Source organism: Ictalurus furcatus, chromosome 1, assembly GCF_023375685.1.
Source record: "Ictalurus furcatus strain D&B chromosome 1, Billie_1.0, whole genome shotgun sequence".
Lineage (NCBI taxonomy): Eukaryota > Metazoa > Chordata > Actinopteri > Siluriformes > Ictaluridae > Ictalurus > Ictalurus furcatus.
In genome coordinates, this window is record NC_071255.1 from 16,129,339 (window position 1) to 16,156,056 (window position 26,718).

Here is a 26,718-nt window from a genome sequence, read left to right on the forward strand (position 1 = left end):
GCACAAGTAACCCGATAAAACATCTTAAACATCAAACTCAGCATGTTTATTGCACATCAGCAAACAATGCTGCCTAGGGTTACACTAGGTGAGTGGAAAATAACAGACGCTCTTACACAGTATGTTGTTGTTGTTGTTGACGATCAGCCACTCTCGGTCAGCAATATCATGGGATTTTGACGTGGTGAAAACAATAAAATGCACACGCAGCTTTACAGAGGCAGTTTTCCGACGTGAAACAAATCCTAGTGTTTTATAGCTCCAAGGTAGCTAATATAGCTAGCTAATGCACTTCATTTAAAATGCGAGCGCATTTCATGGCCGCTACGTGAACCGGGGAAACGTCATAAATAGAGTAAAATAAAAAATGTTTTCCGATGCTCCTGATTGATTTAATGCTAAGTAGGTTACTCATTTTCTGTATTATACAGATCGCAGAAGCGAACGTAAAATCAGGTAAACGGTGCACTATTCCAAAGAGAGGAATTTTTTTCAAATTTACCGCAGATTTGCACCAAGGCGCGAAATGTGACATCATCACGGCACACGTTCAGCCAAAGCCTGCTTCTATTCGCATGCCTCAAACATGAGTACAGCTAAAATGTCTCATTTACCAGCAAACATCACTGACCAGACAAGCAATTTCGTGCAATTCCGATTTCACCAATTCATGTTAAAAAAAGAAGAAGGAAAAAAAAAGCACAAAAAACATCCGAAATTTTTGGCTGCAACAATCACAAAAAAAACTTTGAGAAATCCTGTATGGACTCATTGGTGTTGCGTTATTTACGTGCTCCAATAAAAAGTATTGATGCATCTCTTATTATTTGTGTAGCTGATGGGTGAAAATGTAATATGTCTCTCTCTCTCTTTCTCTCTCTCTCTCTGCAGTGATGCCGTTCTGGAGCTGCCCTAGTGAGTGTATAAACGCTGCACTCTGACTGATGAGCTGGTATGCTGATTAGAGCGTTGCTCAGCCGAGCACGTCCTCCTGGGAACAGCAGCAACTATACACCTGCCTCAAGTACCTGAACAAGCTCCACCTGGATCTCTCTCTCTCTCTCTCTCTCTCTCTCTCTCTCTCTCTCTCTTGCTGCCTCTCTGTACCTCTCTCGCTCTCTTTCTATCTGTCTAAGGCAGCCATGATCGCCTCGCTCTGGCTGGGGGGGTAAAGGTGTAAATTGGAGGCTTGGCGTGTTGGTTGTCGTGGTGAAGTGGCGCCGTTCTCTCAGCAGCAGCGTCAGCAGTGTGATGGACTCGTGAGGTGAAGATGGCAGCATCGTGGCTGTGTCGTCCCCAGCAGCCCCATCAGAGTGGTTAAGGAGGAAGACGACGCTCTGGGCACAGGAGCAGCATGCAGGAGGCTGACCTACCAGCCACTAATGCTTTCACAGGTGAGCACAGGCTCAAAATCGACTCCTCCAATTGCAAACTATTACAATTTATAGCAGACATTTAAAAAAAATTTTTTAATTGGTTTGTACTTTACATACTGTATCTTTAGCAAATATATACGCGGTGTATGTTTGGACTCGATACTGTGCAGCTTAAATGGCTTAAAAAATCAAAACGTGATTGGTGTCATCCTTAGAAAAACTTCTCCAAGTCAGTTGACTGATATTGCTATATTGTATTTTATCTGTGAGTTAGACTGTAACAGGCTTTTTCTCTGTTGATCATATTGACATTAGCTGGCTTGCTTTATGCAGCAGGTTGGGATAACACAAAGAAGAAGAAGAAAAAAAAACTTTATAAAATAGGAAAAACTACCAGGGAGGAAAATGGGGAAAGTAGAAATGCAAACCACAAAACTTTCAAACCATAACCTAAAACCACATCTGTCAGCACCTCAGCATAGCATCACATCACATCACATCACATCACAAAAACCAACAACAAACAAAATGTAGGGAAGCACAATGGAAACACAACAGAAGTGTTTCCTCATGGAAATTAGAGAAGGCAGTGATCATGTTTCTGCTGCTGTAGAGGAAAGCTACAACATTAACGGATTTGTTTTAAAAGCATAAGCTGTTGCTAAACTTCATCACATCTTTCTGGGGTTTGGAAGCGTTTGGTTTTAATTTTCAATATTGTATGCAACCGATGTCAGAGAAGATTTAAAAAGTTGGTGCTTTACTGAATAAACATAAAAAGCAAATGTCTGTATCGGATCATCAGAATATTACTGCCTGCACGATCAAGCACAAGTTTTGGTAAATAAATGGCGCACTTATATAGCGCTTTTATCCAGAGCACTTTACACTGTGTCTCATTCACCCATTCACACACACACTCGCACACTACACTGTGTCTCATTCACCCATTCACACACTCGCACACCAATGGTAGCAGAGCCGCCATGCAAGGCACTAACTTGCCATCGGGAGCAACTTGGGGTTCAGTGTCTTGCCCAAGAACACTCCGGCATGTGGAGTCATGTGGGCCGGGAATCGAACCGCCAACCCTAGGATTAGTGGATAACCCACTCTACCACCTGAGCCACAGCCGCCCCAAAGTTTTATTTGATCTGGTACTGAGGGAGCGCGAAGGATTTTGTAGTGTTATGCAACACTTAGCCACTGTACAATCTTACTCCAGACGACTAATGCGGCCTATCAGAATTACTGTAAATCCAAGTTTCCCACTAGGAAGTTGCAATTGTGCGACCCCTCAAGTCATAATTACGACTGGCGAAACTCCGAGATCATTTTGATGCCTGAGTTTCTGAGATGGGAGGAGTTTTAAACTTTCGACATGGCGGAGGCGAGTTCACTTTCTGTTCTGAATGATGAGTTTTCGTCCATTTTTCTAAATGCAGCTAATTGTTAGCGCTTGCCGTTTTGGTCATCATCATTTATGTATATCAGCAACTATTCAATGTATGTTGTACATTTTTTACACTGGGAAAATAACTTGTATTTGACCAGAATTTCCGTTATCGTCAGCAAGCTGGCTAACTGAGTAATGTGTGTTTATAGTGGAGATTTAACAGTGTCATGGATAACGAGACGCGCCCTTCATTCCAGTTTACATCATTCTTATGTGATTGTTTTTAGAATACAAGATGAATGTAATGCAACATGTTTTACATGTAAAATAGTACACGTTATTACAGCCTAGTTCTCTTGTTCAAAGTAGTTATAGTGTTCAGAAACATTTTTGATCATGTTCCATACCTGTCCGTTATATAGCTTTATAAATATAATAAAAGTTATTTTTTAAAAATTCTAAAAGTTATGAAAAGTAATTTAAAAAAATCTATCTATCTAAACAGATTATAGATTAGGTTATATATAGATAGACTTTCTATAGAATAGATCATCATTATACCTGGTCTTTTCCATAATGGTGGCGGGGGGGGGCATGCCACATGATCACATGATAGGGGAGGCTTTGGGGGGGGGGGGCTTTAGTTACAAAATGTTGATAACCTCTGCTGTAGGACATTCAAGAAAGCTCGAGTGTGTTATCGTTCACACCTGTAAGTCTGTTTGAGTCCAAATCAGAACAATATGGATACTTTGGTTTCATTTGCTATTTGCTTTAGCGTCACACTGCACATTAATTAAATGAAGCAAAAAAACCTTGTAAGACTTGCTAATTCATTCTTCAGAAATACAGTGACGTGAAAACGGTAAACAGGTCTTTGCCATGTGCTCACCTCTACAAAAACAAATTTGTATTCTCGCCGCAATCGAACTGTTCTAAAGTTCACTTGGCATTGGACCGAGACCACGTCGCTCAGATACTCTCAAAGTGGTTGTTACAGCTGAGTGCAGTTACTGTGTTCTCACCTGCCAAAACGAACCACACCGAGGGGGAAAGCACAACAGGGTTCCATTCAAACAGACTGAACACTTCATATGTGAAAGCACCCTTGGAGTGTACTTGATTTACTTGGAGGATACTTACCTCATTTACTGCACTGCAGGTGTCTGTACTGTATTTGTTGGCATTTAAAAAATAAAAAAAGCACACAAACATACCAGACACTGAATATGTTGACTGATATGAATGTTCATCAAACTATTTAACTGACTTAAATAGCCTCAGAATCTGCTAGAGCTATTTTACTGAAAACCAAATTGGACATCCACCCGTATTATGCTAATAATCTCAATACCAGTTTTGCGAATAGTAACAGGATTATCTTCATATTCCAGGTGCAAAACTCTGGACACTAAACGATTTCCCAATATAATGACGAACCAATTAGTGTCACATTCATCATTGCTTCAGTGCCGTGTTAAAGCTGCTACAGCACACAGGCCTGTCCAAATACCTGCTATTCTTCGTCTCGTACGTAAATTTTGGTTATGTAGTTGTTACATTACATGATCAGCATGTATTTCCACATGTTATTTAAAAGTGAGGTATTTGGAAAAGCACTAGCAATTTTAATCAAGTTGAAGGCCCTGGCCCACTGTTTGATGCTGCAGTAAAGGGAGTGTACTGTAGCTGACACGCTGTGTGTGACAGTACATCAGCGATGTGAGTTCAGGCCCTGAGGGAACTGTGTGGAAGTTACTCCAGACAAAGAAAGGCTGATCGATACTGCAAGGTTAAAGTGTGAGAGTTCCTGTGAGCTTGCTGTCTCTGAACTGTTTGCTTTAGGTGTGTTGTGATCTATGTGCAGGATAGTTAATATGATGTGGTGTGAAGTGCGTGTGTGTATACATGTGTAAATATATGTGTGTGTATATTAGTGCTTAAAAATCATGCAGTTACAGGTCAAGAACTCCAGATAATGTTTACATCAAACGTCAGAATGGGGGAAAATGTGATCTCAGTAACTTTGACCATGGTGTAATTGTTGGTGCCAGACAGGCTGGTTTGAATGTTTTCAAAAACTGCTGATCGCACAACAGTCTACAACAATGGTGTGAAAAATGAAAAACATCCAGAGAGCTGTAGTTCTGTGGGCGGAAACACCTTGTCGATGTGAGAGGTCTGAGAGAGTGAACATCTGCTTTGAGCTGACAGAAACGCCATGGTAACTTTTTACAACCGCGTTGAGCCGAAAAGCATCTCAGAAGGCACAACACATTTAACCTTGAGCAGAAAACAACATCAGGTTCTATGCCAAAAACAGGCCTCTGAGGCTGCTGTAAGCACAGATTCACTGAAACTGGACCGTTGAAGACTAAAATGAAAGAAGTCTCCAGGTATCTTGATTTCAGCTGCGACTTGCAGATGGAAGCTACAGAAATCGGCGCATGAATGCATGGACAGAACCTGAATTATGCCAACAGATCAAGCTGGTGGTGGTAGTGTAACGGTGTGGGGAATGTTTCACAGCAGGCACTGAGCCCCTTAATACCAATTGAGCATTGTTTGAATGCCACAACAGCATCTTCGTACTGTAGCTTACCGCTCAAACTGTTTCCGTGAACATGACGGTGTACTTCAAAGGCCACCCAAGTCACTAGATCCGAATCCACTAGAGCTTTGGAATGTGGTAGAACGGGAGATTAGCAACAAGAATGTACAGTATATGTAGCTAACAAATCTGCAGAGTTTATATGATGCAGTCATGTCAACCATGCATGTGTGTCAGCGAGACACATTTTTGTAACCAAGCAAGTTCTGCACTTTAATCAAATAAATGTGAACAGCCATGTTGAATGTGCTTCTTGCTGACTTTGTTATCCAAAGCACGCCATTCAAATTTGCTGCTGCTGCTAAGTTAAATCACTTCTCTATGTGTACATCAAGGGCTTATACATGTTCTCTAGGAGAACACTAAAAGAGGACGGCCATGTGCCAAGAGATACAGACAGGAATCGAACCCAAGAAACAAGAACAGAACAAGAACAGTCAACCTACTGTATGTGAATCTGTTCTCTCAATATAACTGCTTTAATGGCTGACCGTTTAAAACTTATTAGCACACTCATATCCCAAAAGTGTGATTTGTGGCCTAGTACTTGTATTTTTTTTTTTTAGGGGAGAATTAGTTCTACCTTTGCATGTCAGCAAGCGAATAATTGATTGATTTGTTGTGTGTACAGTCCTCAATAAGCTGCAGTCAGACCCCCTGCTGTAATTCAGAGAAGCTCTTCAGGAGAACCCAAGCCACATTTAGTGGGGTTTCCGTCCACCTGTTTTTACGTGAACTTTTAATAAGCACATACGACAAAGCTTGTTGAAAAACAGGAAAAGCAATTTTATGGAAAGAGGGCATGTGGTAAGGGCTGATAAAAACAGATTTTTCACATAAACGATGTTGAAAGTGCACATGCAAGTCTTTCCAATTTGTTTCTTGAACTTCGTTCAGGGCTGAAGGACCTAAACTCTAATTACATAGCAGTAACCTGCTATGAATAGGAGGAATTCTGTAACTTCATGGAGTAATGATGATACAGTCTTTTATTTGAAGAATTCAATTTTTTGCTTTCTTAGACTACTGAGGTCCAGATAACTGAGGTGCATAACAAATGCCCACCCAGTAAACAGCATGTAACAGAGCACCCAGTTTAGAGCTGCAGTTGCCTAGCGACACACACACACACACACACACACGCGCATATGTACAGTTGTTTGCGTGCTAAACTTAAAAAAGCCAGGCAAACCGATCACATGAGAGATAAGCACACACTTTATCACCCTAGAGATCAAAGCCACTTTAGTCTCAAGGTTACACCACCTCTGTCGCCTGGCGTGTAGACGTACATTTATGTGCCAGAAGCTGGGCCATTTAAATCGAGAATACATGGTCCTCTGATGAGTTCAGTAGCTTAAATGGATTCAAAAGGAGCCGAGACAAAGTAAAAAATTATTTATATATATATATATATATATATATATATAGTGAGTGAAGCACTGCATGGTTATGGACTGCTCACACATCAAAACATTTGGATAATAATTCTGAAAGTCATGTCTAGCACACATTCTATTTGTTTTACATAATGTAAAAGTAAACTATTATTAAATATCATATGTTTATGGTCATGTGTGGTTTTGTTTGTTTGTTTTTTGACACAACTGATCTTTTAAAGGACCTTGACAGTTAGATCCGATTGAGATCAGATCCACACATACCAGTGATTGGGGGGGGGGAATAAAACCTTATTTACTATTATTTTTTTGAGGACTTTGATCACAAATGGAAAATAGTTTAATCTCTAAAAATAGCTGTGACTGAAAAGTCTAAGAAGCGCTCGCATGAGCGTAAAATGAAAAGGAAATTGCTGAACATATTCCGTCCAGCAGGCGGTCACTGTGCATGAGTATGGGTTCCATTTCCACTGTTCAGTTAAGACAGCCCATATTTAGACAGAATTTGGCAGCCTGTTAAGGAACCAGGATGTTTCGGTTCCAAGCCGTGAAGCTGCGATGGCACAGCAGCCTCCATGTTTGCCACAAAAAGGCTGCAGTGAAATGGTTTGAGTAGTAGGCATGTGTAAAATTGCCATCCACAGCTGCATTCGCCTCACCTTCTCCAGAAGAATGGAGGAAAGGCACACGGACACGGTGAGGAGGAGTTCAACCGAGCCATGACGGGAAGAAAGCAGATGGGGAGTGTTCTCACAGGAAGCAACCAGATACACGCCAAGGAATTGGGTGTGCTGATGCAAGATTTCTCCCAATTCACCTTGACGCCTAATCACATTATGTGTTCTATCAGCACACTGGAGTGAAGCTTGGCTGGCAATTAGCCAATCGCTGATGAAATGATGCACTCAAATGTCCTGGTGCGGATGTAGTGCTAATAGGCCGGCGCATGCAATCATGTGAATCGAGAACAAGTTTCCAAAATGGCCCGGAAAGACGAACCCCAGAAATCAACTGCTGCTGCTTGATTGCCAGTGTGTTAAAAGATGTGTTTTTGGAGTGGTCGGCAGAAGCGGCACAGAAATGTCAGCAGGCGGAATTACAGCTCTTCTACTAGAGCTTGGAAGTCGTTCTTGAGCAATTTCCCATTTCTCCTTTCTTCATGGTGCAAAATGCTCCCATTTCCTGTAATTAATTTTCTGCCTTCAAAGTTCGTGCTGCTTTGGCAGACACAACAGGTTTCCACACTCCTTGAAACGGCGATGGGGTGGGGGGAACTGGAGAGAACAGTCTGTACAAATAGCAGTCGCTGGCTGATGGGAGGAAGTTCTGTGCATGATTGTTCTTGTCCTTCTCCATGAAGCCTTGCTGTTTCAATTCCCATTTCCAAGCAGCACAGCACAAAGACGAAAAATAAATTAAATATCAGTACATTAACCCTTTCATGCATAAATTCTAAAACAAATTAAAATTGCTTTATTACTCAAAAATGATCTCCAAGCTGAAATAAATTTGGACTTTTTCTGACCATCACTTGTATAATAAAGTAACTGAAGTAAAATTGTGCATTTGATCACTAATATTTTTGGTCAAAATTATTACAGAATATATATATATATTTTTTTTTACCTTTGATGTCCAAAAATAGTAGGATTTTTTTTTTTTATCTTGCAGCCTGAAATCAAAACCCATTAAAATTTTTTTTGTTGTTGTTCCAGCTTTATTTACTCATTCTATCTTACAACATTCAAGTAACATAAAAAGGCAACAGTTCAGAAACGTAAGAAAACTAGAATAACAAGAGTTGGAAAATTGATCAGTCTCATGATTTAATACTTCGTAGAGCCACCTTTTGATATGTCTCTATTAGCTTTGCATACCTAGATTGGGGAACATTTGCCCATTCTTCCTTGCAGAAATGTTGGAATTCAGTCAAATTTCGTGGTGAGTGGCAATTGACTGCTGTCTTCAAGTCCATCTACAGATTTTCTATTGTGTTTAGGTCAGCGCTCTGACTTGGTCACTCACTGACATTCACCTTCTTATCCTTGAGTCACTGTGTAGTTTTTTGGCGGTGTGTTGGGGTCGTTGTCGTGCTGGAAGGTGAACCACCTGCCCATCTTCAGCTGTATAGCAGACAGCTGCAGGTTTTCTTCAAGAATTTGGGTGTACTAGGCAGCATCCATTTTCTGTTCAATCCTGACCAATTGCCCAGTCCCCGCTGGAGAGAAACACCCCCACAACATGTTGCCCCCACCACCACCATGCTTCACAGTAGGTATGGTGTGGCTTTTGGTGGTGTGCTTTGTTCGGTTTTCTCCAAACATAACGCTTACAGTTCAGTCCAAAAAGTTCAATTTTGGTCTCATCTGGCCATAAAACCTTTTACCACATGGCATTAGAATCTTCCAGGTGTGTTGTTTTTTTTTTTTTTTTTTTTTTTTTTTTTTTTTTTTTTTTTTTTTTTTTTTTTTGCGCGAAGTGCGAACAAGACTCCGTGAGACCCTTTTTCAGAAGAGGCTTCTTTCTTGCCCCCCTGCCATACAGGCCAGCTTTGTGTAAAGCTTGTGAGATTGTTGTTGCATGCACAGACCGTCCAATCCCGGCTATAAGGACTTGTAAGTCCTTCAAAAATTAACCATTGTCCTCTTGGTAGCTTCCCTGATCAATATCCTCCTGGATCGGTCATCCAGTTTGGAGGACGGCCCGATCTAGGCAAGGTTTTGGTGGTGCGTTATGCTTTCCACGTCTTAATAATGCTCTGAACGGCACTCAGAGGGATCGTTAAAGCCTTTTGAAATCTTTTTGTATCCTTCTACTAACTTGTGCGTTTCCACAGCTTTGTTTCAGAGCCCTTTTGAGAGCACCTTTCCAACCATGGTGTATTCTTTGTGTTGCCATGCACTACTAGTAATGGAATCATCATGGAACAGCTGGTTTTCTTATGAAGTAAACAAAACCACTGCAATTGATGTCAGGTGGGGGCAATTAGCATGGTATGTAATCGGGGAAGTGACTGGTTGTACCTGAGCAAGTTTATAATGGTTATTCTGAGGGGTTGATCACTTATCCAGACCAGGTATTTCACTAATTAAATAATTGTTCAGAATTTTTTTTGTTATTTTCACTTGGATGTCAAGGGTTATAATGTGTAAATAGAGCTTGCAAAAGTTATTTATTTTAATAAATATTGATTTTAATTTCCAGGGTGTAATGTGACGACAGGTAAGGATTTTGACAGTGTATGATGATTTTCTATAGGCACTGTATATACTTACTTATTTTTTCTCTATAGCATAGAAATTATGCAGTTTACCTTTTCTTATGGTCTCATTTACAGGTGATTGACATCTTTATATACAATAGTTCTAAAAATAACCTTTAATTAATGGTTTATGAGTGTGGGTACTGTACATAAAAGGGTTAAGCTTATTCTTTGGGGACCTATAACAAAATATTGTTGATTCCGCGTACAGAGTATATTGAAAGTCTCCAGTTTTCTGAAAGAGAGCGTTGTGCTGAGACGTATTGCTTTGTCGAACCCATTCCCGAGTTGTGCAGAGATCATTGTTGTTTAACGATTTTTGATTTGCTCACGTATCCGCATTCTTTGGCAAAGTGTTAACCTGCTGGAAGCAGCCAGTGATTCTTGGCGAATAAATTAGCACAACATTTTTGAGGTGATTAAAGTAGGCTGATACTAATTTATATACTTAACTGTGACAGGAAGTGGTTTGACCGAGCTAAATTAAATCAAGGCTGTACGAGCAGTTGTAAATGAAGTTGTAGCTTGGACCCAGAGTTGTTGCGAATTTTTCTCTCTCGAACCTGAAGTTCCTGAACCTAGTTTTTGTCTACTCCCTCTCTCTGACCCTAATTTCCCCCCATTTTGTCTTTGTAAATCTCTCTCTCGCTCTCTCTCTCTCTCTCTCTGTGTATTTACATCCTGTTTTATTTAACTTGATTCTGTGCTTCTGCACTTTCTCTTTTCCTTCATTTTTGCTTGGTCTATGCCTCCCCTGCCTTTCTTTCCCATTTCCTCTCTGCATGTCTCCCCTGCGTGGAATGGAATGCAGAGGGAAAGAGAAGCAAATCCAGAGCAGCATACTAAACTATTACTCTCAGTTGCTCTCTCTCTCTCTCTCTCTCATATATTCTCCTTTGCTCTTATCCTGTTCTTATCCTGCTCTTATCCCCTCCACTTCTCAGCAGGCAGCCTTTATGTTCAGTTCTCAGTGATTATTGTTAATGTATAGCTGAGCATGCAGTAAAGTTTGAAGTGACAGGATGCTTCCAATAGTAGTGATGGGGCTGGGTTGCTGACAGAAAGTGGAAAGCCTGCTGTGTACCAAGGAAAAGCTGTGCTGACATAATGAGTGATATCATTTAGGATGGTGAAGAATCTGTGCTAACTGCACCATGTCTGACATGCAGAAATGGCTGCATGTATTCAATTAGTACTTAAGAAAGAGAAGTTTCTGAATTTTTTTTTTTTTTTTTTGCATTTGAAACAAATAGAAACTGTCAGAAGGGAGCTGTACTACTCCATCACATTCTGACATTAGTTTCATTTGTAATGTTAAATGACCTTATCCATTTCCCAATACGCGTTCTTGTGCGGTCTTGCGTCCTTTGTACTCTTCTACATCATCATGCAACGCCGAACTTCAATTCCAGTTAGTACTGGAGACGCATGAAATTACTCGGATGTGTTCTTGATATCGAGTATGCATCGGATACAGACTTGAGTGCACCGAACCTGCTTGAAGTCCCAGAAGCCATTGCAGCAAAACACTGGTGGATGGAAGTCTTTTTAACAACAATAATCTAAATATGCATCTAAAAAGAATGCTTTTGAAATATGATTTAGATTGAGATATATATGAGGTGGTTGAAAAATCAAATTTATCCCTCAGAAGTATTTTAATTCAACTACACTAGCTTCCATCCTGAGGTAACGGTAAACACGTTAGCTTGGTTTTTATTTAATATGAGGTTCGGAGTTGTAAGCAGAGCGCATACTACATTAAAACATGCTTAACATTTGGTTAATTGGCCATTTAACAGTAAATAAACATTACTTAGGGAGCACTGAAGAGTCAGTGGTCCTTTCCTACTACTAGAAGTGTGCTGGGACGGTCCGTTGCACGACTGGAAGATCACAGCACATCTCGGTTCTCACGAAGATGCGTTGTATGTCCTTCCGAGCTCGTTCTTCCATGGTAGCCTGGCAAGACTGGTCTTCATGATCACACAAGTCTGTTCTTTGCATTCTTAGAATTGAGAAACAGCCCTTTTGTACTCTATGGGCTGTAATCTCCGGCATGTGCAGCTAGAATTGAAGCAAGAGGACACAACGTGCTAGATAGACTCCAGAGATGTCTTCTGTGATTTATCGAACACGTTATTAGTGTACAAAAATGCTCTGGTACTCTGTACTTAATTGTTTGGTAATATTGTTAGGACATGTTTTTTCTCTGTATCGTGGGTATGCTCAGGTGTTAATAAAGCAAAAAAAAAAATTTAGCCAGTTATGCTCCAAGCTCTGTCTGAATACGTAAAAACGTCTGTGCAGGAATTTGTATATTCTAGGTGTTATGAACCTGAACCAGTTAGATTCTGCATGGTTTTTAGCTAACAGTGCAATCCTCATGACTTATTCGTGCCAGTAATCCATTTCCTTAACTAGATCTGGCCAGGTTCTCTCAGGGCCAACGTGGTTTTGGGCTTTTTATTTTTTTGTTTTTGTTTTATTTTATTTTTGGTCTGGATCTTGGTTTTTGCTTTGAATCCCATCAGACAAACTCTGAAAAAGCCTCAGGAGTGTTACTATCACATCCATCCAAATAATAATTATTTATTACTGCCTCAGGATGTTGTGAAGTTCTGTTCATCTGGGCTGATATGTATAATGTCTTTTGAGAACCATTCCTAAAAATAATTTCAGAAGTCTACTTCTCAGACAGCTTTGTTAAATGCTAGGATTAAAATGTGTTATTAAAGTGCTCAGAGCAACTCTTAGCAAGGAGTAGGAGTTAATCCTAGGAGTAAATCGTAAGCATGAAGTACAGCAACGACTGTACCCGTTTCCATAGTACAAGCCAAGAGACATGCACAAGATGAAGGCAGTCACACCAGTGTTGCATTCTAGCTTACGTTTATATTGTGATAATCATCAGTATCACCAATATGGGCGATATGACAAAATATCATCTCGCGGGCATTTATAGAGTCCACAATATGTATCACAATATACTCTCACTGAGCACTTTATTAGGAACACCTGTACAACTACTCATTAATGCAATTATCTAATCAGCCAATCATGTGGCAGCAGTGCAATGCGTAAAATCAGGCAGATACGGGCCTGAAGCTTAAGGTAATGTTCACATCACCTATCAGAATGGGGAAAATGTGATCTCAGTGATTTTGACTGTGGTATGATGATTGATACCAGATGGGTTGGTTTGAATATTTCTATAACTGCTGATCTCCTGGGATTTTCTCACACACAAGTCTCTAGAGTTTACTCAGAATAGTGCAATAATAATAATAATAATAATAAAAAACATCCAGTGAGCAGAAGTTCTGTGGACGTAAATGCCTTGTTGACAAGCGAGGTCAATGGAGAATGGCCAGACTGGTTTGAACTGTCAGAAAGGCTACAGTAACTCAGATAACCACTCTGTACATTTGTGGTGAGCAGAAAAGCATCTCAGAATGCACAGCACATCGAATCTTGAGGCGGATGGACTACAACAGCAGATGACCACGGCGGGTTCCAGATGGTAGGGTCAAAATTTGGCACTAACAGCATGATTCCATGGACCCAACCTGCCTTGTGTCCACATTCCAGGCTGGTGGAATGGTGTGAGGAATGTTTTCTTGGCACACTTTGAGCCTGTAATACCAATCAATCATCGTTTGAATGCCACAGCCTATTTGAATATTGTTGCTGACCATGTGCATCCCTTCATGGCCACAATTTACCATCTTCTAATGGCTACTTCCAGCATGATAATGCACCATGTCACAAAGCAAAAGTCGTTCTTCAGTGGCCTTCCCAGATCTGAATCCGATAGAACAGCTTTGCAATGTGGTAGAATGGGAGATTCGCAGCATGAAAGTGCTCCTGAAAAATCTGCAGGAATTGTCTGATGCAATCATGTCAACATGGACCAGAATCTCCAAGAAATGTATGAAGAATTGAGGCTGTTTTGAGAGCAAAGGGAGGCTCAACCCAGTATTAGTATAGTGTTCATAGTGCTCAGTGAGTGGAGGTTTGTTGTGAAACGTCCCACAAAACTCTAGTTCAATGCTACTTTTATTTAATGTCTGCTAACATACATTTAACACTGATGAGGCAGATGAAAACTAAGTTCTGTAAAATGTTTTTTTTAACATGTTAGAATTTTAAAGATTCAGTACAAAATGTAACCAGCAACTCAGCTGCTATGTACTTGACAAGGACCAAATTGTGATGGCTAGATGAAAATAATCCAAAACAGTTCTTTGATTGTTCACTCCAGCAGAGCTGATAGGGGTATAGGGGTGTATAGACAGCCCTCTGAGAGTATAAGTGCTAAAGCAAATGATGCTGTATGTTAGTGGTTACCATGTGAGGAAATGTGGGCTAATACTCATTTCAGTTTAATTGTATTTGTATACTGCTTTTAACACTGGACATTGTCACAAAGCAACTTTACAGAAGAATATAAATTCTGGATACGAATTTTACGTTTATAAATGCATCTCTAATGAGCAAGCAAGGAGATGAGGGGCGGTAAGGGGAAAAACTCAGAGACGACGTGAGGCAACATAATATAGCACTTTCTAGCTAACTAAAATGTGTATTTATTTTACTATCGATTATCAGATGCAGCCAAATGACCGTGTGCAGCGCGCTAATCAAACAGACGGTATTGCATTCTCTTGAATTTACTGATCAACTCTGTGTGAGGATAGCCTTTTGATCAACGTCTTTTTATAAACTCATCATTCAGTCGCAGCAGTGCACGTTCCAGAGCTCAGAAGATTGTGGGTGCACGTGTTTTCTGTCTCAATGCTGCCAGCTTTCGCTACTCATCGTACTTCTGAAGCACTCCTAAATACTTGCTTATGTAAGAGTACGCAAAGTTAAATAATCTTTGTGCGTTGCTCTTATTCTTAGATTTAAGTGTAGGAGTCCTTTTTTTTTTATTATTTTATATCTTTTAAATTTTTATGATTATTATTTATTTATTTATTTATGTTTACATACCAGTCCTGAACCGTCTGCTTTTGTATACCTTATGATTGTTAACTTTCAGTTGCAAGTTTAATGGGTACAAGGAATGGAAATCATGTGCGTGTGCTGCTAAGATTCTGACAGAAGGCGACACTAATGAAGGACTGGTCTGTAGAATATGTGACTAAATGCTAAAGATGACATCTGCTGTCTTATTACACCTCAAGCCTGTGTTCCACAGCCAGACTCAACAGATTTAGAGTCAGATGATATTCTCAGTCTGGACCAGATCCGGCCAGAGAATTTCAGAGTCCTAAAAATCAGAGGTATTGGTTTATTTGGATTGGTTTCTTTCGATTACAGAGGTATGAATGCGCTGATGTGAAAGTTATCGTCAATAATTATGAATTAATATTGCCATTTCAGTGTCGTACATTTACACGAATGAAAAAGATGAGCAATGGCATTTTAAAAAAACTGTAATATAAATAATCAAATAAAAATGAATAGGTTTGGAAACCCATAAAGACAATGGCTTGGCATACACAAGCCATCATTGTTCATAAATTTAGTGGATGTTAGAGTCCAAAACATCAATATTCAATATGGCCATGACGTACAGTAATATTTGGATTAAAAAAATGAGACTTTTATATGGTTTTAATTATTTACGCAATAATTACAACTATAGTGTGTAGGATTTTTTTTTTTTTTTTTTTTTTTTTTTTTTTTTAAATAAATATAAATGTTCCTGAGCTGCTGTGAGTCTCCTGAAGAGCCTGTAATAATAATTCACAGTAATTCTCATCAGAACTTACAGTTGGAGATGGCAGGAATTTTCATATGCATATGTCATACACCAGCTACGGTATACCTCCTATACGTCAATCATCACACTCTAGGTTTAGGCACAAAAAAGTGACATGGTGACAGGCCAAAAGGAGAGAGGTTGTGTAAACACAGACGGACAGAGCTACATGATTCCTGATGAAATAGGAATTAAGCTTTCTTTGGCTTCAAATTGAAATCATATGTATAATTACATTTTGAATTACTGATTTATTGGCCCATTTGTACTGCAATAACCTAACTAAACTGCTATTTAGTATAGAAGTTTAATTATATTAGAGTACCAAGATAAAAGGAAACCATCAATATTAATGTTGGGTTAAATAATTGGTCGTCGTTTCTGTTCTTCTGCCGATAGCAACTCATAACTCCTAGCCACTTGTGGGTGAAAATCGGTCTTGATAAATGTGCTGTATGCATAATGCGTCACTGGCGGGTTTCGAGCGAGACAGTGTGCACAGCCATGACCCACTCGGCCCATTTATTCATTTCATACATTTGGACATTGTATTAAATATTTTTTTGGGACTAATTTCCAAGTAAGTGTTTTAGTCATTTTCACATTTACTCTGACGTTGTTTCTCCCTTTATTCTTCTGTAGACTCACGGAGTCACTCATTGTGTTTCAGGGACCTGCATGAGGTTATGTGGTACAACAAATTTTGCATTTGGACAACTTTTTATTTCTGCAGCATTAAATAATAAAAAAGATAGTGTGTGGTGTGTACATGATTAAATTGGGCAAGAGCAAGTCGATCCAGATTTCCTGTCCCCCTCTCTCTCTCTCCCTCTCTCTCTGCGCGTGTGTGATCTGTGTCTGTTTATTCTCTGTCTGAGCTAGTGTGCTTACTTAAGCAGCTCTTGCCTAATGGCTATATTGGGTGGGAGTTAAGCGTTTACGGCTTTTATTTACCTTTAATATGTGGATTTGTGCCTTTATGCTCTGCTCTGGTTTAGCTAGCATGCTAACTTTAGCCGGTTAGTGCGAACAGTACATGTTTGGGGTTTCGCTGTACACGTTATCCATTTCAAACTCCGTTCTATTGGACGAGTTAGTTGCTCAATGACCTCTATAATGGGGATGACAATACAGAAGATAATTATCCTTACAAACTCATGGGATTGTGTTGTAAACCACATTCCACCTTAATAAACAGTACCTTGTACACCAATGGTCTCTGTACTCTGTAGGTATATTAGTTAGTGTGTGGTTTAGGACACAATTGTTGGATGGGCATTGACTTGTGTTACATCTGTTGGATTAATCTGCAAGGTGGAGAAGGACGCGTGTTCTTCCATGAGTAGCTCTCATAAACCTTTCTGTACCAGAGAAGGCACTAAATCTAAAATCTTACAAACAGCAGCTCTAAAAGCATGTTATTCTTATAACACATTCCACATTGGGGCATAATCTGCTAATCTGCAGTGTTTACATAAGTGGTACATTATATTGATCATGAAAAAAGTGGTCACGCCTCAATACTGGTTCAATATGTTTCCAATAACATTCCACTCCTGCAGCCGTTAAACCAAGAGACCAATCCCTTCGGCTTAGCCGTTCTGTAACGGCAGTATTGTGATCTGACTATCATTGCTGTCAGCTTTGTCACTTTGTCATACGGACACTGAGCCGCTTTTTGATCCACCAACAGTGAAATACAACACTGAAGATATGCAGCAAAACAAATCATGCCGTTGACGATATTTGCATTGTTAATATGTGCTTTGCATTTTTAATCTCGGGTACTCGAGTATCGTAAATGGTTTCATGTTGTTCTTATTTATCTGGATAGATAAAGCTCGTTAATTGGCGTGTATTTGTAGGAAAAAGGATTTTAATAAGAGTTCTCTGGTTCTTAAAAAAAAAAGTTTCTGTATGTTCTTTTGAGCAGTGGAGTCATGACATTTTCCAGACTATTGACTCAGCCTGGGAGGGCAAAGAAGGTGGATGAAATAAGGTAAGTTGATAGAAGGAAATGGAGGAGAAAAAGGAACTTCAGAGCCTAGTGAAGCATGCGAGTGCAAAGCAGGTGGGGGAAAAGCGCTGGTGTATCAGCAGTCACGGCTTCAAACAAACAGACAGACTGAAAGACAAACAGACAAGCAGACAAACATTGCCGTAGGGTATGGTCATGCTGCTTTGCTCTGTAAATAGCACCTCTGTCTCTTTCCTCCCTCTGTCTAGACGAGTGAAGCACAAGCTGTTTTGTTGGGAGGTGGGAGAAAATGGCCATGCCATTAGGAGCACAGGGCTGAGGTTACGCAGATTAGCAACGATTTTCTGGAGAACATTTCAAAAAATGAATGCTGTGATTATTTGTAGAGGGAGGTTTAGACGAGGTGTACATGTACATAGGATTATTTAACGTCCCCCATGAAATCAAAATGGGAGTTGTGTGGCTTTTAGTATGAATATGTTCGCCGTAAAGTTATGTATAAGCTAGTGTGCGCCAAAACAATGACGAAATTCACATTTAGAAGATATACGCATTCAAAATGTAGTCTCTCTTTACCGCTAGTAAGGATTGACAGTTTTGATGACATCATTCTGCACTGTAGTTTCTCATATATAGATTTTCTATCCAATCAAATGCTCTTGAGAATCTGAAGTGTCCCGCCCCCAATGTTATAAACATCGCCTTGCCGAAGTTGCCGTTGTTGAGTGATTGGCTATTTAAAAAATGGGGAGTAGCTACTCCGTATGTCCAGCCCTGGCTTTCTGTTTCAGTGGAAATTACGTCAACACATCGAATAACGTTGCGCATTTCAAAGCACTTTGTAGGAACTTCAAGTGTTTATCAAGACTAGTATTACATTTTTGTAACGTATTTTTTAGGCATTACTTCTGAGCAGGAGTAATCCAACATGTCATTTTAAATGTATTAATTGTGATTATTAATAATGTATCATAAACAAGAGCTGATCACAGATGGTATTGATGCCATTCAGGTCAATGTGTGTAATAGAGCATGGTTTTAAACATATTTGAAAGAGGATTAATTCAGGTCTGTGTTAACTGGCTCGAGTTTGTACACCACAGAGGAGCCACCATCTACGGTTTAGCCGTAGTATTTGTTATTTTTGACCTGTTGCTATGGCGATACCTGAAAACTTCTCTGTTCTGCTTTCACGGCTAAATCAACGGTTAGACCAAACACGAATAAAATTCGGCCAGTGGAATAGACACGTTCACTGAAAGGGAAAAGGATGTGGATATGAAAGAGGCGCATGCTTCTGGTAGCAGTTATTTTCGCTTGCTGGTTTGTGCAGTGCATCTGTATGTAGGCTTGTAGTTCATCAATTTTTATTTTTGTTTATTAGTAATGTGCATTCCTGTCTTGTCTGTAATAAATGGTAACGACTAAAGATTTTTTTTCTGTCAGTCATTTGACAGTAAATATCTTTCACTACTGTCTACTACTTTCAGTTACAGACAGTTATTTTTTTTTTTTTATCATATGATATATTTGGCATGGACCAGTCTACATATAGGACATTTTCATAGACAGTGTTCATTTTGTAACAGTTGTATAAAGTAAGCTTGTACAATTAACTAGTTGCTTATAAATGCAAACATTTCAATCATATTGGTTTCAAAAAAACCAATATGACTTATCATTCACGTTAGCATGGAGGCATTCAGTCCAGCAACGCACTCAGGTTTTTCTTGCTAGGATTGTTAGCTACTCTCTCTACAGCTTTAGAGTCATGGTTACAGCTAGTGGCCGACTAATATACATAATGATATGTAATGATTTTTTACCAAAACAATAACTTTATTTTTTTTTCTTTTAATCTGCTGGCTGAACTTGTTCGGAGCGGTTTAAGCTATTAGCAATAACCTGCATAATCTGTTCTGTATATCAGCTAGGGTCCTCTCAGTAGCTAGTGTCTAAGGACATCTGTACATAAGCAAAAAATTTTGGATTTTTTTTTTTAATCATCTTGGATGGCTGATTCTGATTATAGACTACATTACATTGGGTCAGATACATTTAAATTAACATTTTCCAATTTCTCATTTACTCGTCTGATCTGTGGAGCGTTACTTAAGACCTCGATTACAGGAAATATACACATTTTTAGAGGATGATGTGATAACTGATCATTTTAGCCACAAAACCTGCATCATAAGCAAAACACCTAGCTAACTTAGCTACTGTCGGTAATTGTAAGTGTTTGCTGCTTTGGTATAATTTAAAGGAGTGGCTACTGTTGTATATGTCACTGAGAATATGACAACACAAACAATGCTGAAATCGTACTTCCTGCGACTACATTTACAGTAACTAGCCGGTTTACTGTGTGCTAATCTTCAAGATGTGTATATATAGTAGCAGTAAACACAAGCCCAGACCTGGACTAATCATTCTTATCTGTCAGGCACTCTTATCTCAAGTGACTCACAAAAGTGCTTTGTTGTCTGCTTGGGGAGGGGACAAAAAAAACCCTACCCTCATGCTGGTGCAGGCTAACTCAAGTCTGGAGATTCCAACAAGCGAAAGCAGTCGTTTGTTCGGGAAGCTAGGGGGAGTGCTTTCCACAATAGTACAGAATGCTCACCTTCCCTGTGATTTGAAGGTGGCGGGTCCAGCTGAGCTGTATTTGTGGCTCAAAGGCCTTGAGGTACTGTGTGGAATCTGACTAGTAGGGCAGAGCTGGTCAAGATTTTAAATCTAATGCTGACCGCAATATAAAGCCAGGAGAGAATGGTGCAATGTAGTGGCATGTAACTGAAGACAAGTCCGACTGCAGATACAAGAACCTAAGGGCACGTTCGGCAACAAGTTGCAATAGTCGAGTCTCAAGGTGACTGTACAGACTTCTTATTTCTCCTGATATACAGGAGAAATATCTGACTTTGGTGGACAGATGTCTCTGAGAGGTTCAGACAAATAGACTTGGATTGCCCCAATGTTACCTCTTGCCTTTTTAAAATAAAACCACAGCTGTTTTCCTGCACTAACACACCCATGTTGACTCAGAAAAGCCTGGTCATTAGCTGATTAGTTGGATCCGCTGTGTTTGAGCAGAAAAACAAACGCTACTGCCGGATCAGGGCTACGAGCCAATGATGTATAGCATAACCAAGATAGGGGAGTAAAGATTACCCAATATCCTGGGAGCATTTTTGAATGTACATATTCATATTCCTAGATCCTTGCGTTCTTTACGAGGGTAAAGAGGTAGAGATACTTCTAGTCATTTATTAGTTTCTTGAATCTGCGTTACATTCTTTACTTTAAAATGATTCATTCAACCTGACCAACTGCCCTGACTTAATCCTTCCAGTTATCTTTGTTAATCTAAATGCTAAATTGACCCACGTTATCTTGAGAATTCGCCAGTGGTTTTATATCAAAGCTTAAACAAAGGCTGGTATGTCTAAGGTTCTGTGGGGTCTGTCACAAGTCGTTAGGAAACTCCAAAACATTTTAAAAATAGCAGCGATTCCATGCAGTAAGGCAGATGAAGTACTGCAGAAACACAGGTGCTAATCAATACTACATTTAAAGGAATATTGAATATTTATTTATGTATTTTTTAGGGCACAATCTGAAACATATTCATAAGAAATATCAGTGCGTTTGATTGAAAGCCTGTATTAGTAGAAGAATTTTTAATTGTTGGATTTTAGTTGTGCTTGTATAAAATATTGGCCTCCCAGTATGCAGAGCAGACCTAGTTATAGCCTACCAGTATTTACATTAAAAGACAGCACATTGCTGGCTGTCAGTCTTATTGCTCACTGAATACTGTTATCATTTTAGGTTTTAACCATGTTCTTCTTTTTTCTTCTGTAGAGTGCAAGTTCCTGTGCACCAATGGCCGCTGCCTGGACCTCAGCTCACTGGTGTGTGATCAACTCAACCACTGTGGAGACAACAGTGATGAGGAGAACTGTCCCGTTTCCACCCAGCACCCTTCTCCCGCCCTGTTCTACTGTGAGTGTCCGCTGGCTCTGTTTTACCGGAATGGAAATCACATGACTCCTCTGTTCTTTTGCTAGTTAATCGCCTTCAGGATGTTATTAGTAGCCTGGAGATCAAGTTGTCTAGAAAGCTGCAGTGAATGACCAGACCTGCTGGGTGGAGTGGGGGTCGTGGCAGGAACACCTGTAGTATATAATAATATATAGGAGTTAGGATGAATACATATCCAGCTATCTGTACACACACTCACCATCCACTTTATTAGGGCCACCTATACACATGCACATTCATGCAGGTATCTAATCAGTCAATCATGTGGCAGAAGAACAATGCAAAAGCCATGCAGATATAGGTCAAGAGCGTCAGTTAATGTTCACATCAAAGATCACAATGAAGAAAAAAGTCTGTTCTCTGTGACTTTGATTGTGGACAAGGACTGTCGTGTGGGAAATTCCCAGGAGATGAGCAGTTTCTGAAATACTCCAATCAGCCCTTTTGGTACCAACATCCATGCCATGATGAAAGTCACAGAGATCAGACTTTTTCCTCATACTTATTTTGATGTGAACATTAACTGAAGCTCTTGACATGCAACTGAAAGATGTTATGCATTACAATGCTGCCACATGATTGGCTGATTGGATTGGCTGCATAAATGTGCAAGTGTATCTTTGTTCTAAATAAAGTGGATGGTGCGTGTACATACACGAGTATTAATTACAAATTTTTAAAAACTATTTTATTCGGTTATATGTACACCAATCAGCCATAACATTAAAACCACCTGCCTAATATCATGTAGGTTCCCCTTGTGCCACCAAAACAGCTTTGATCCATCAAGGCATGGACTCCACAAGACCTCTAAAGGTGTGCTGTAGTATCTGGCACCAAGACGTTAGCAGCAGATCCCTTAAGTCCTGTACGTTGTGAGGTGGAGCACATCTTATTGCTGCTTGATCGGATTGAGATCTGGGGAATTTGAAGGACAAGTCAACACCTTGAACTGTTTGTCCTCAAACCATTCCTAAACAATTTTTGCAGAGTGGCAGGATGCATTATCCTGCTGAAAGAGACCACTGCCACTAGGGAATACTGTTTCCACGAAGGGGTGTACTTAGTCTGCAACAATGTTTAGGTAGGTGGTACGTGTCAAAGTAACCTCCACATGACCAAAGGTTTCCCAGCAGAACATTTCCCAGTGCATCAGACTGCCTCTGCGGTCTTGCCTTCTTCCCAAAGTGCGTCCTGCTGCCATCTCTTCCCCAGGCACACGCGCCCGGCCATCTACATGATGTAAAAGAAAACATGATTCATCAAACCAGGCCACCTTCTTCCATTGCTCTATGGTCCAGTTCTGATGCCCATTGTAGGTGCTGTCAGTGTGGGCACTCTGACCGGTCTGCATCTATGCAGCTCCATATGAAGCAAGCTGTGATGCACTGTGTGTTCTGACCCCTCACTGTCATAGCCAGCATTAACGTTTTCAGCAGTTTGTGCTACAGAAGCTCTTCTGTGGGATTGGACCAGACGGGCTAGCCTTCGCTCCCCACGCACATCAGGGAATGTCATCAGTTCACCAGTTGTCCTTCCTTGGACCACTTTTGGTAGGTACTAACCACTGCATACCAGGAACACCCCACAAGACCTGCTGTTTTGGAGATCCTCTGACCCAGTCGCCTAGCCATCACAATTTGGCCCTTGTCAAAATCACTCAGATCCTTATACGTCCCATTTTTCCTGCTTCCAACACATCAACTCCGAGAACTGACTGCTCACTTGCTGCTTAATATATCCCACCCCTTGACAGGTGCCATTGTAACAAGATTAATCAATCTTATTCACTTCGGCTGTGGTTTTAATGTTATTGCTGATCCGTGTATTATTTTAGTTTTAGTCTGTATTTATTTACTCATTTGTTCTTTAATTTCTGTTTTATACTGTGTGTGTGTGTGTGTGTGTGTGTGTGTGTGTTATTATTCATTTTTATTTATTTTGGGGTTTTTCTTTCTATTTTTCCTTGAAGACATTTTTCACTAAAATTAGTAATATTTTTTTATTCATTAATAATGTTTTTTATTCATTTCTGTATTAATTTCTATGCTATTTTCATTATTCACAAATGTTCCTTTTCATGTTAATAGAAAAATGTTGTTACAACCAGAATTTAGGATCACATGATCAGGCTCCTAGCTTTAAGTGATGAGAGATCTTATCTGATCTGATCTGATCCGTCTTTGTGAAGCTATGTTGTAAGTTGCTGTGTTACTGCTTTGCTTGAATTATTATTCATGTTGTTTGAAGAAAATTTGATGTCTTCATCCTTTTGGCCATGAATTCAGGCCAAAGTTATCACAGTTTGATGGCCAAAATAACATGTAAATTTATACTCATCTCATAATTGAACCCTGATATTAACCTGCTTTATTTAGTCAGTTATTTTATTATTGTTTTATTTGAGTTTATTTTGGCCGATCTGCTCCTCTATACACTGCCCTGCTGTGTGTTGTGATGAATCTGTGTTCAGAGGAGGCTCTACCTTCTTAAATGCAGAGATGAAAAAGACAGAATGCATTTTTGAAGCTCAGCTACATGAGTGCACTGCCTCAAGGACAGCAGGCAGAAGCAGTGGCAGACAGCCAGTTCACTTTGATGTGCCCTAGCCCTTTGTTACCCCCTGGTGTAAGGACACCAAGAGAATAGGAAAGAGAGTGGAGAAGAAGAAAGAAACCTCTTAAAAACAGCACACCTATTTAGCCACTAGAGGGGTGCACCATAAAGTAAGCACAGACATGTTCAGAGATTCTCCGGGAGCGCTGGTTTCACAACACATTTGTTGCTATGAAGACAGGTACTAATTAACTAAGTCAGAGGCTGTGCTTTCATTTTTTTTTTTTTTTTTTTTTTTTAAATGTGGCAGAGAATGTTCTCCTGCTGCAAAATTGAGCTGAGACCCTGTTAGGAAAATGAATACAAATGTCAGGGAAAAAAAATGTTTTAACCGATGAGAAAATGGGTTAATTGTCTGACATGCCTTTTTTACAGGGAAAATTACAGAGATTAAAGACTACACAAACGAACTTGTATATTAGCCTGCTTCAACTAGAGGAGTTAATGTCCGATATATAACTGCTGTGATTCAAAAACGAATGGAACTAAAGATATGGGGACAAATCTATTATACCTATAGCTTCAGGTAAATATTTAACACAAGCAAAAAAAAAAAACCTAGATAAAATTATGGAAGATCTGACTACAGTGGGTGTGGGTACATAGACCGGATAAAGTGTTAAAAGCTTTAAGCAAATGTCATCACGCAATATCACCGACTTACTTGGATGAAAAAATTTTTTCATGATTAATTCGTCTAGAATTTTAAATTGCAAGGGTTTTTTTTTTTTTAATAGGAAACCTTCTTTAATGAATCTCGTATTTTATTTTTAAAAAGAAAGAAAAGATGGTCTATCTTCCACATGTTAGGAGTAGCTTTACTAAGAGAATCATTGCTGCACAAAGTGGCAGAGGGAAAAAATGTGACACAAAAATGGATTATCTTCCCATCCACATCAGTTTTATTGTAAATGTAGTGAGTGTAATTAGTGTAAATGTAGAAACGTTAATTAAAACGTTTGTTTATTATTTATTTATTTATTTGCTTTAATTAGACTTTGGCTCAGTCTTTTGGCTCTTGGATTACCCAATGCTTAACGTTCTTCTACTTTCAGTCTTGACCCTTAGTTGACTCCCTTGAATCTTGGTGTTGACTCAGACTTGACCGTTTGATGAAAGCCTGATGAATCAGGTGCATTCTAGGTCCAGTGACCTAGTCAAATTAACCACAAAAGATGTCTCACCAGTGATTCATCCATTGTGTTCCCAAAAGAATATTCTTTCTTCACGATCACATACAGAGCTCAAAAGTTGTAAAAGGTGCACATTTTACTATGTAGTCTGCCAATTTTAATTAGTGGACATGTGGCCAAAATCCCTGCTGTGATTCCCTCCTGTCTGGGTGCAACTCAAATCTGCATATCTACTGTAAGTGTGGAGAAAGTGTGTTGCACCGCATCATGACTGTATGTATGGCCACTAAAAGGTTAATGAGCCTGAACATTCTCTTCGGTTCAAACGGCGGGGGCGTCTACAGCTGCGTCGCGTATTATCCGGTGTGACTCTCCAGTCAATGAAGCGTAAAGCGAGTGTGTTCAAGTGTCTGAGTTGAAAAGAGTGCTAGGAGATGGCCATGAGCCTTCCCTGAGCTACAGTCAGCCATGGCTTTAAGCACAGAGGACCCCAGCTCTAGAGGGCCACCACGGGTAAAGGGACCTTTTTCACCTCCGCGTGTCCAGACAGGGTTGTTTCGGTGTAGGGCTTCTCTTTAGGGAACTTTGGAGGACCTGAGGGGCTTTAGAGGGGGAACTGATGGAGGACTCAATGATTGTGCCCCCTCCATGCTTCATGCTGAGCTACAGGCTAGTGGGCATTCATATGCAGATATGGGCTTCTGTTGTTCTATCTTGCACTGCTTTCACATCACTCCCTTTGTCCGTGTGATTTAAGGGATTATTTTAAGTAGACTGTCCAAGTGGCATTGAATAAACATGACAGCATTTTTTTTTTTGCTTGCAAGCAGGAGCTGAGAAGCTGATCCCAGGTCAGTGTTAAAAAGCCACGTCATTCTTTCCTGGAGAAATCTTTAGAACCTCGTTCCTCAGAAGAGGCCTGAGAGTGGCACACTTTGAAGCATGTTTTAATGGCTCTCCAGGGTGGTGCTGAATAAAAGCAAAGGACCTTGTTCCTCTAGAGCTGGCCAGCTAGTTAAAACCAATGGCAGCTGGACACACTTAGAGCTCAGTACCAGCAGCATTGCACCAGTGTCTTCTCTAATGTCTTTTGACAAGACCGAGTAGACCACCTTCCTACTTCTCCTCT

The 26,718-nt window shown here is 39.9% G+C and overlaps 1 protein-coding gene across 1 annotated transcript in view; it reads left to right on the forward strand.

Annotated features, from left to right (window-relative positions):
* ldlrad4b (low density lipoprotein receptor class A domain containing 4b) overlaps positions 1 to 26,718 on the forward strand; it is a 77,904-nt gene that overhangs the window by 20,970 nt on the left and 30,216 nt on the right. Inside the window, exons 2-3 of the mRNA XM_053629195.1 lie at positions 892 to 1,394; positions 21,661 to 21,801. Coding sequence (XP_053485170.1) covers positions 1,355 to 1,394; positions 21,661 to 21,801 — 181 coding nt within the window. The 5' untranslated portion in view covers positions 892 to 1,354. The remainder of the gene's footprint in view (positions 1 to 891; positions 1,395 to 21,660; positions 21,802 to 26,718) is intronic.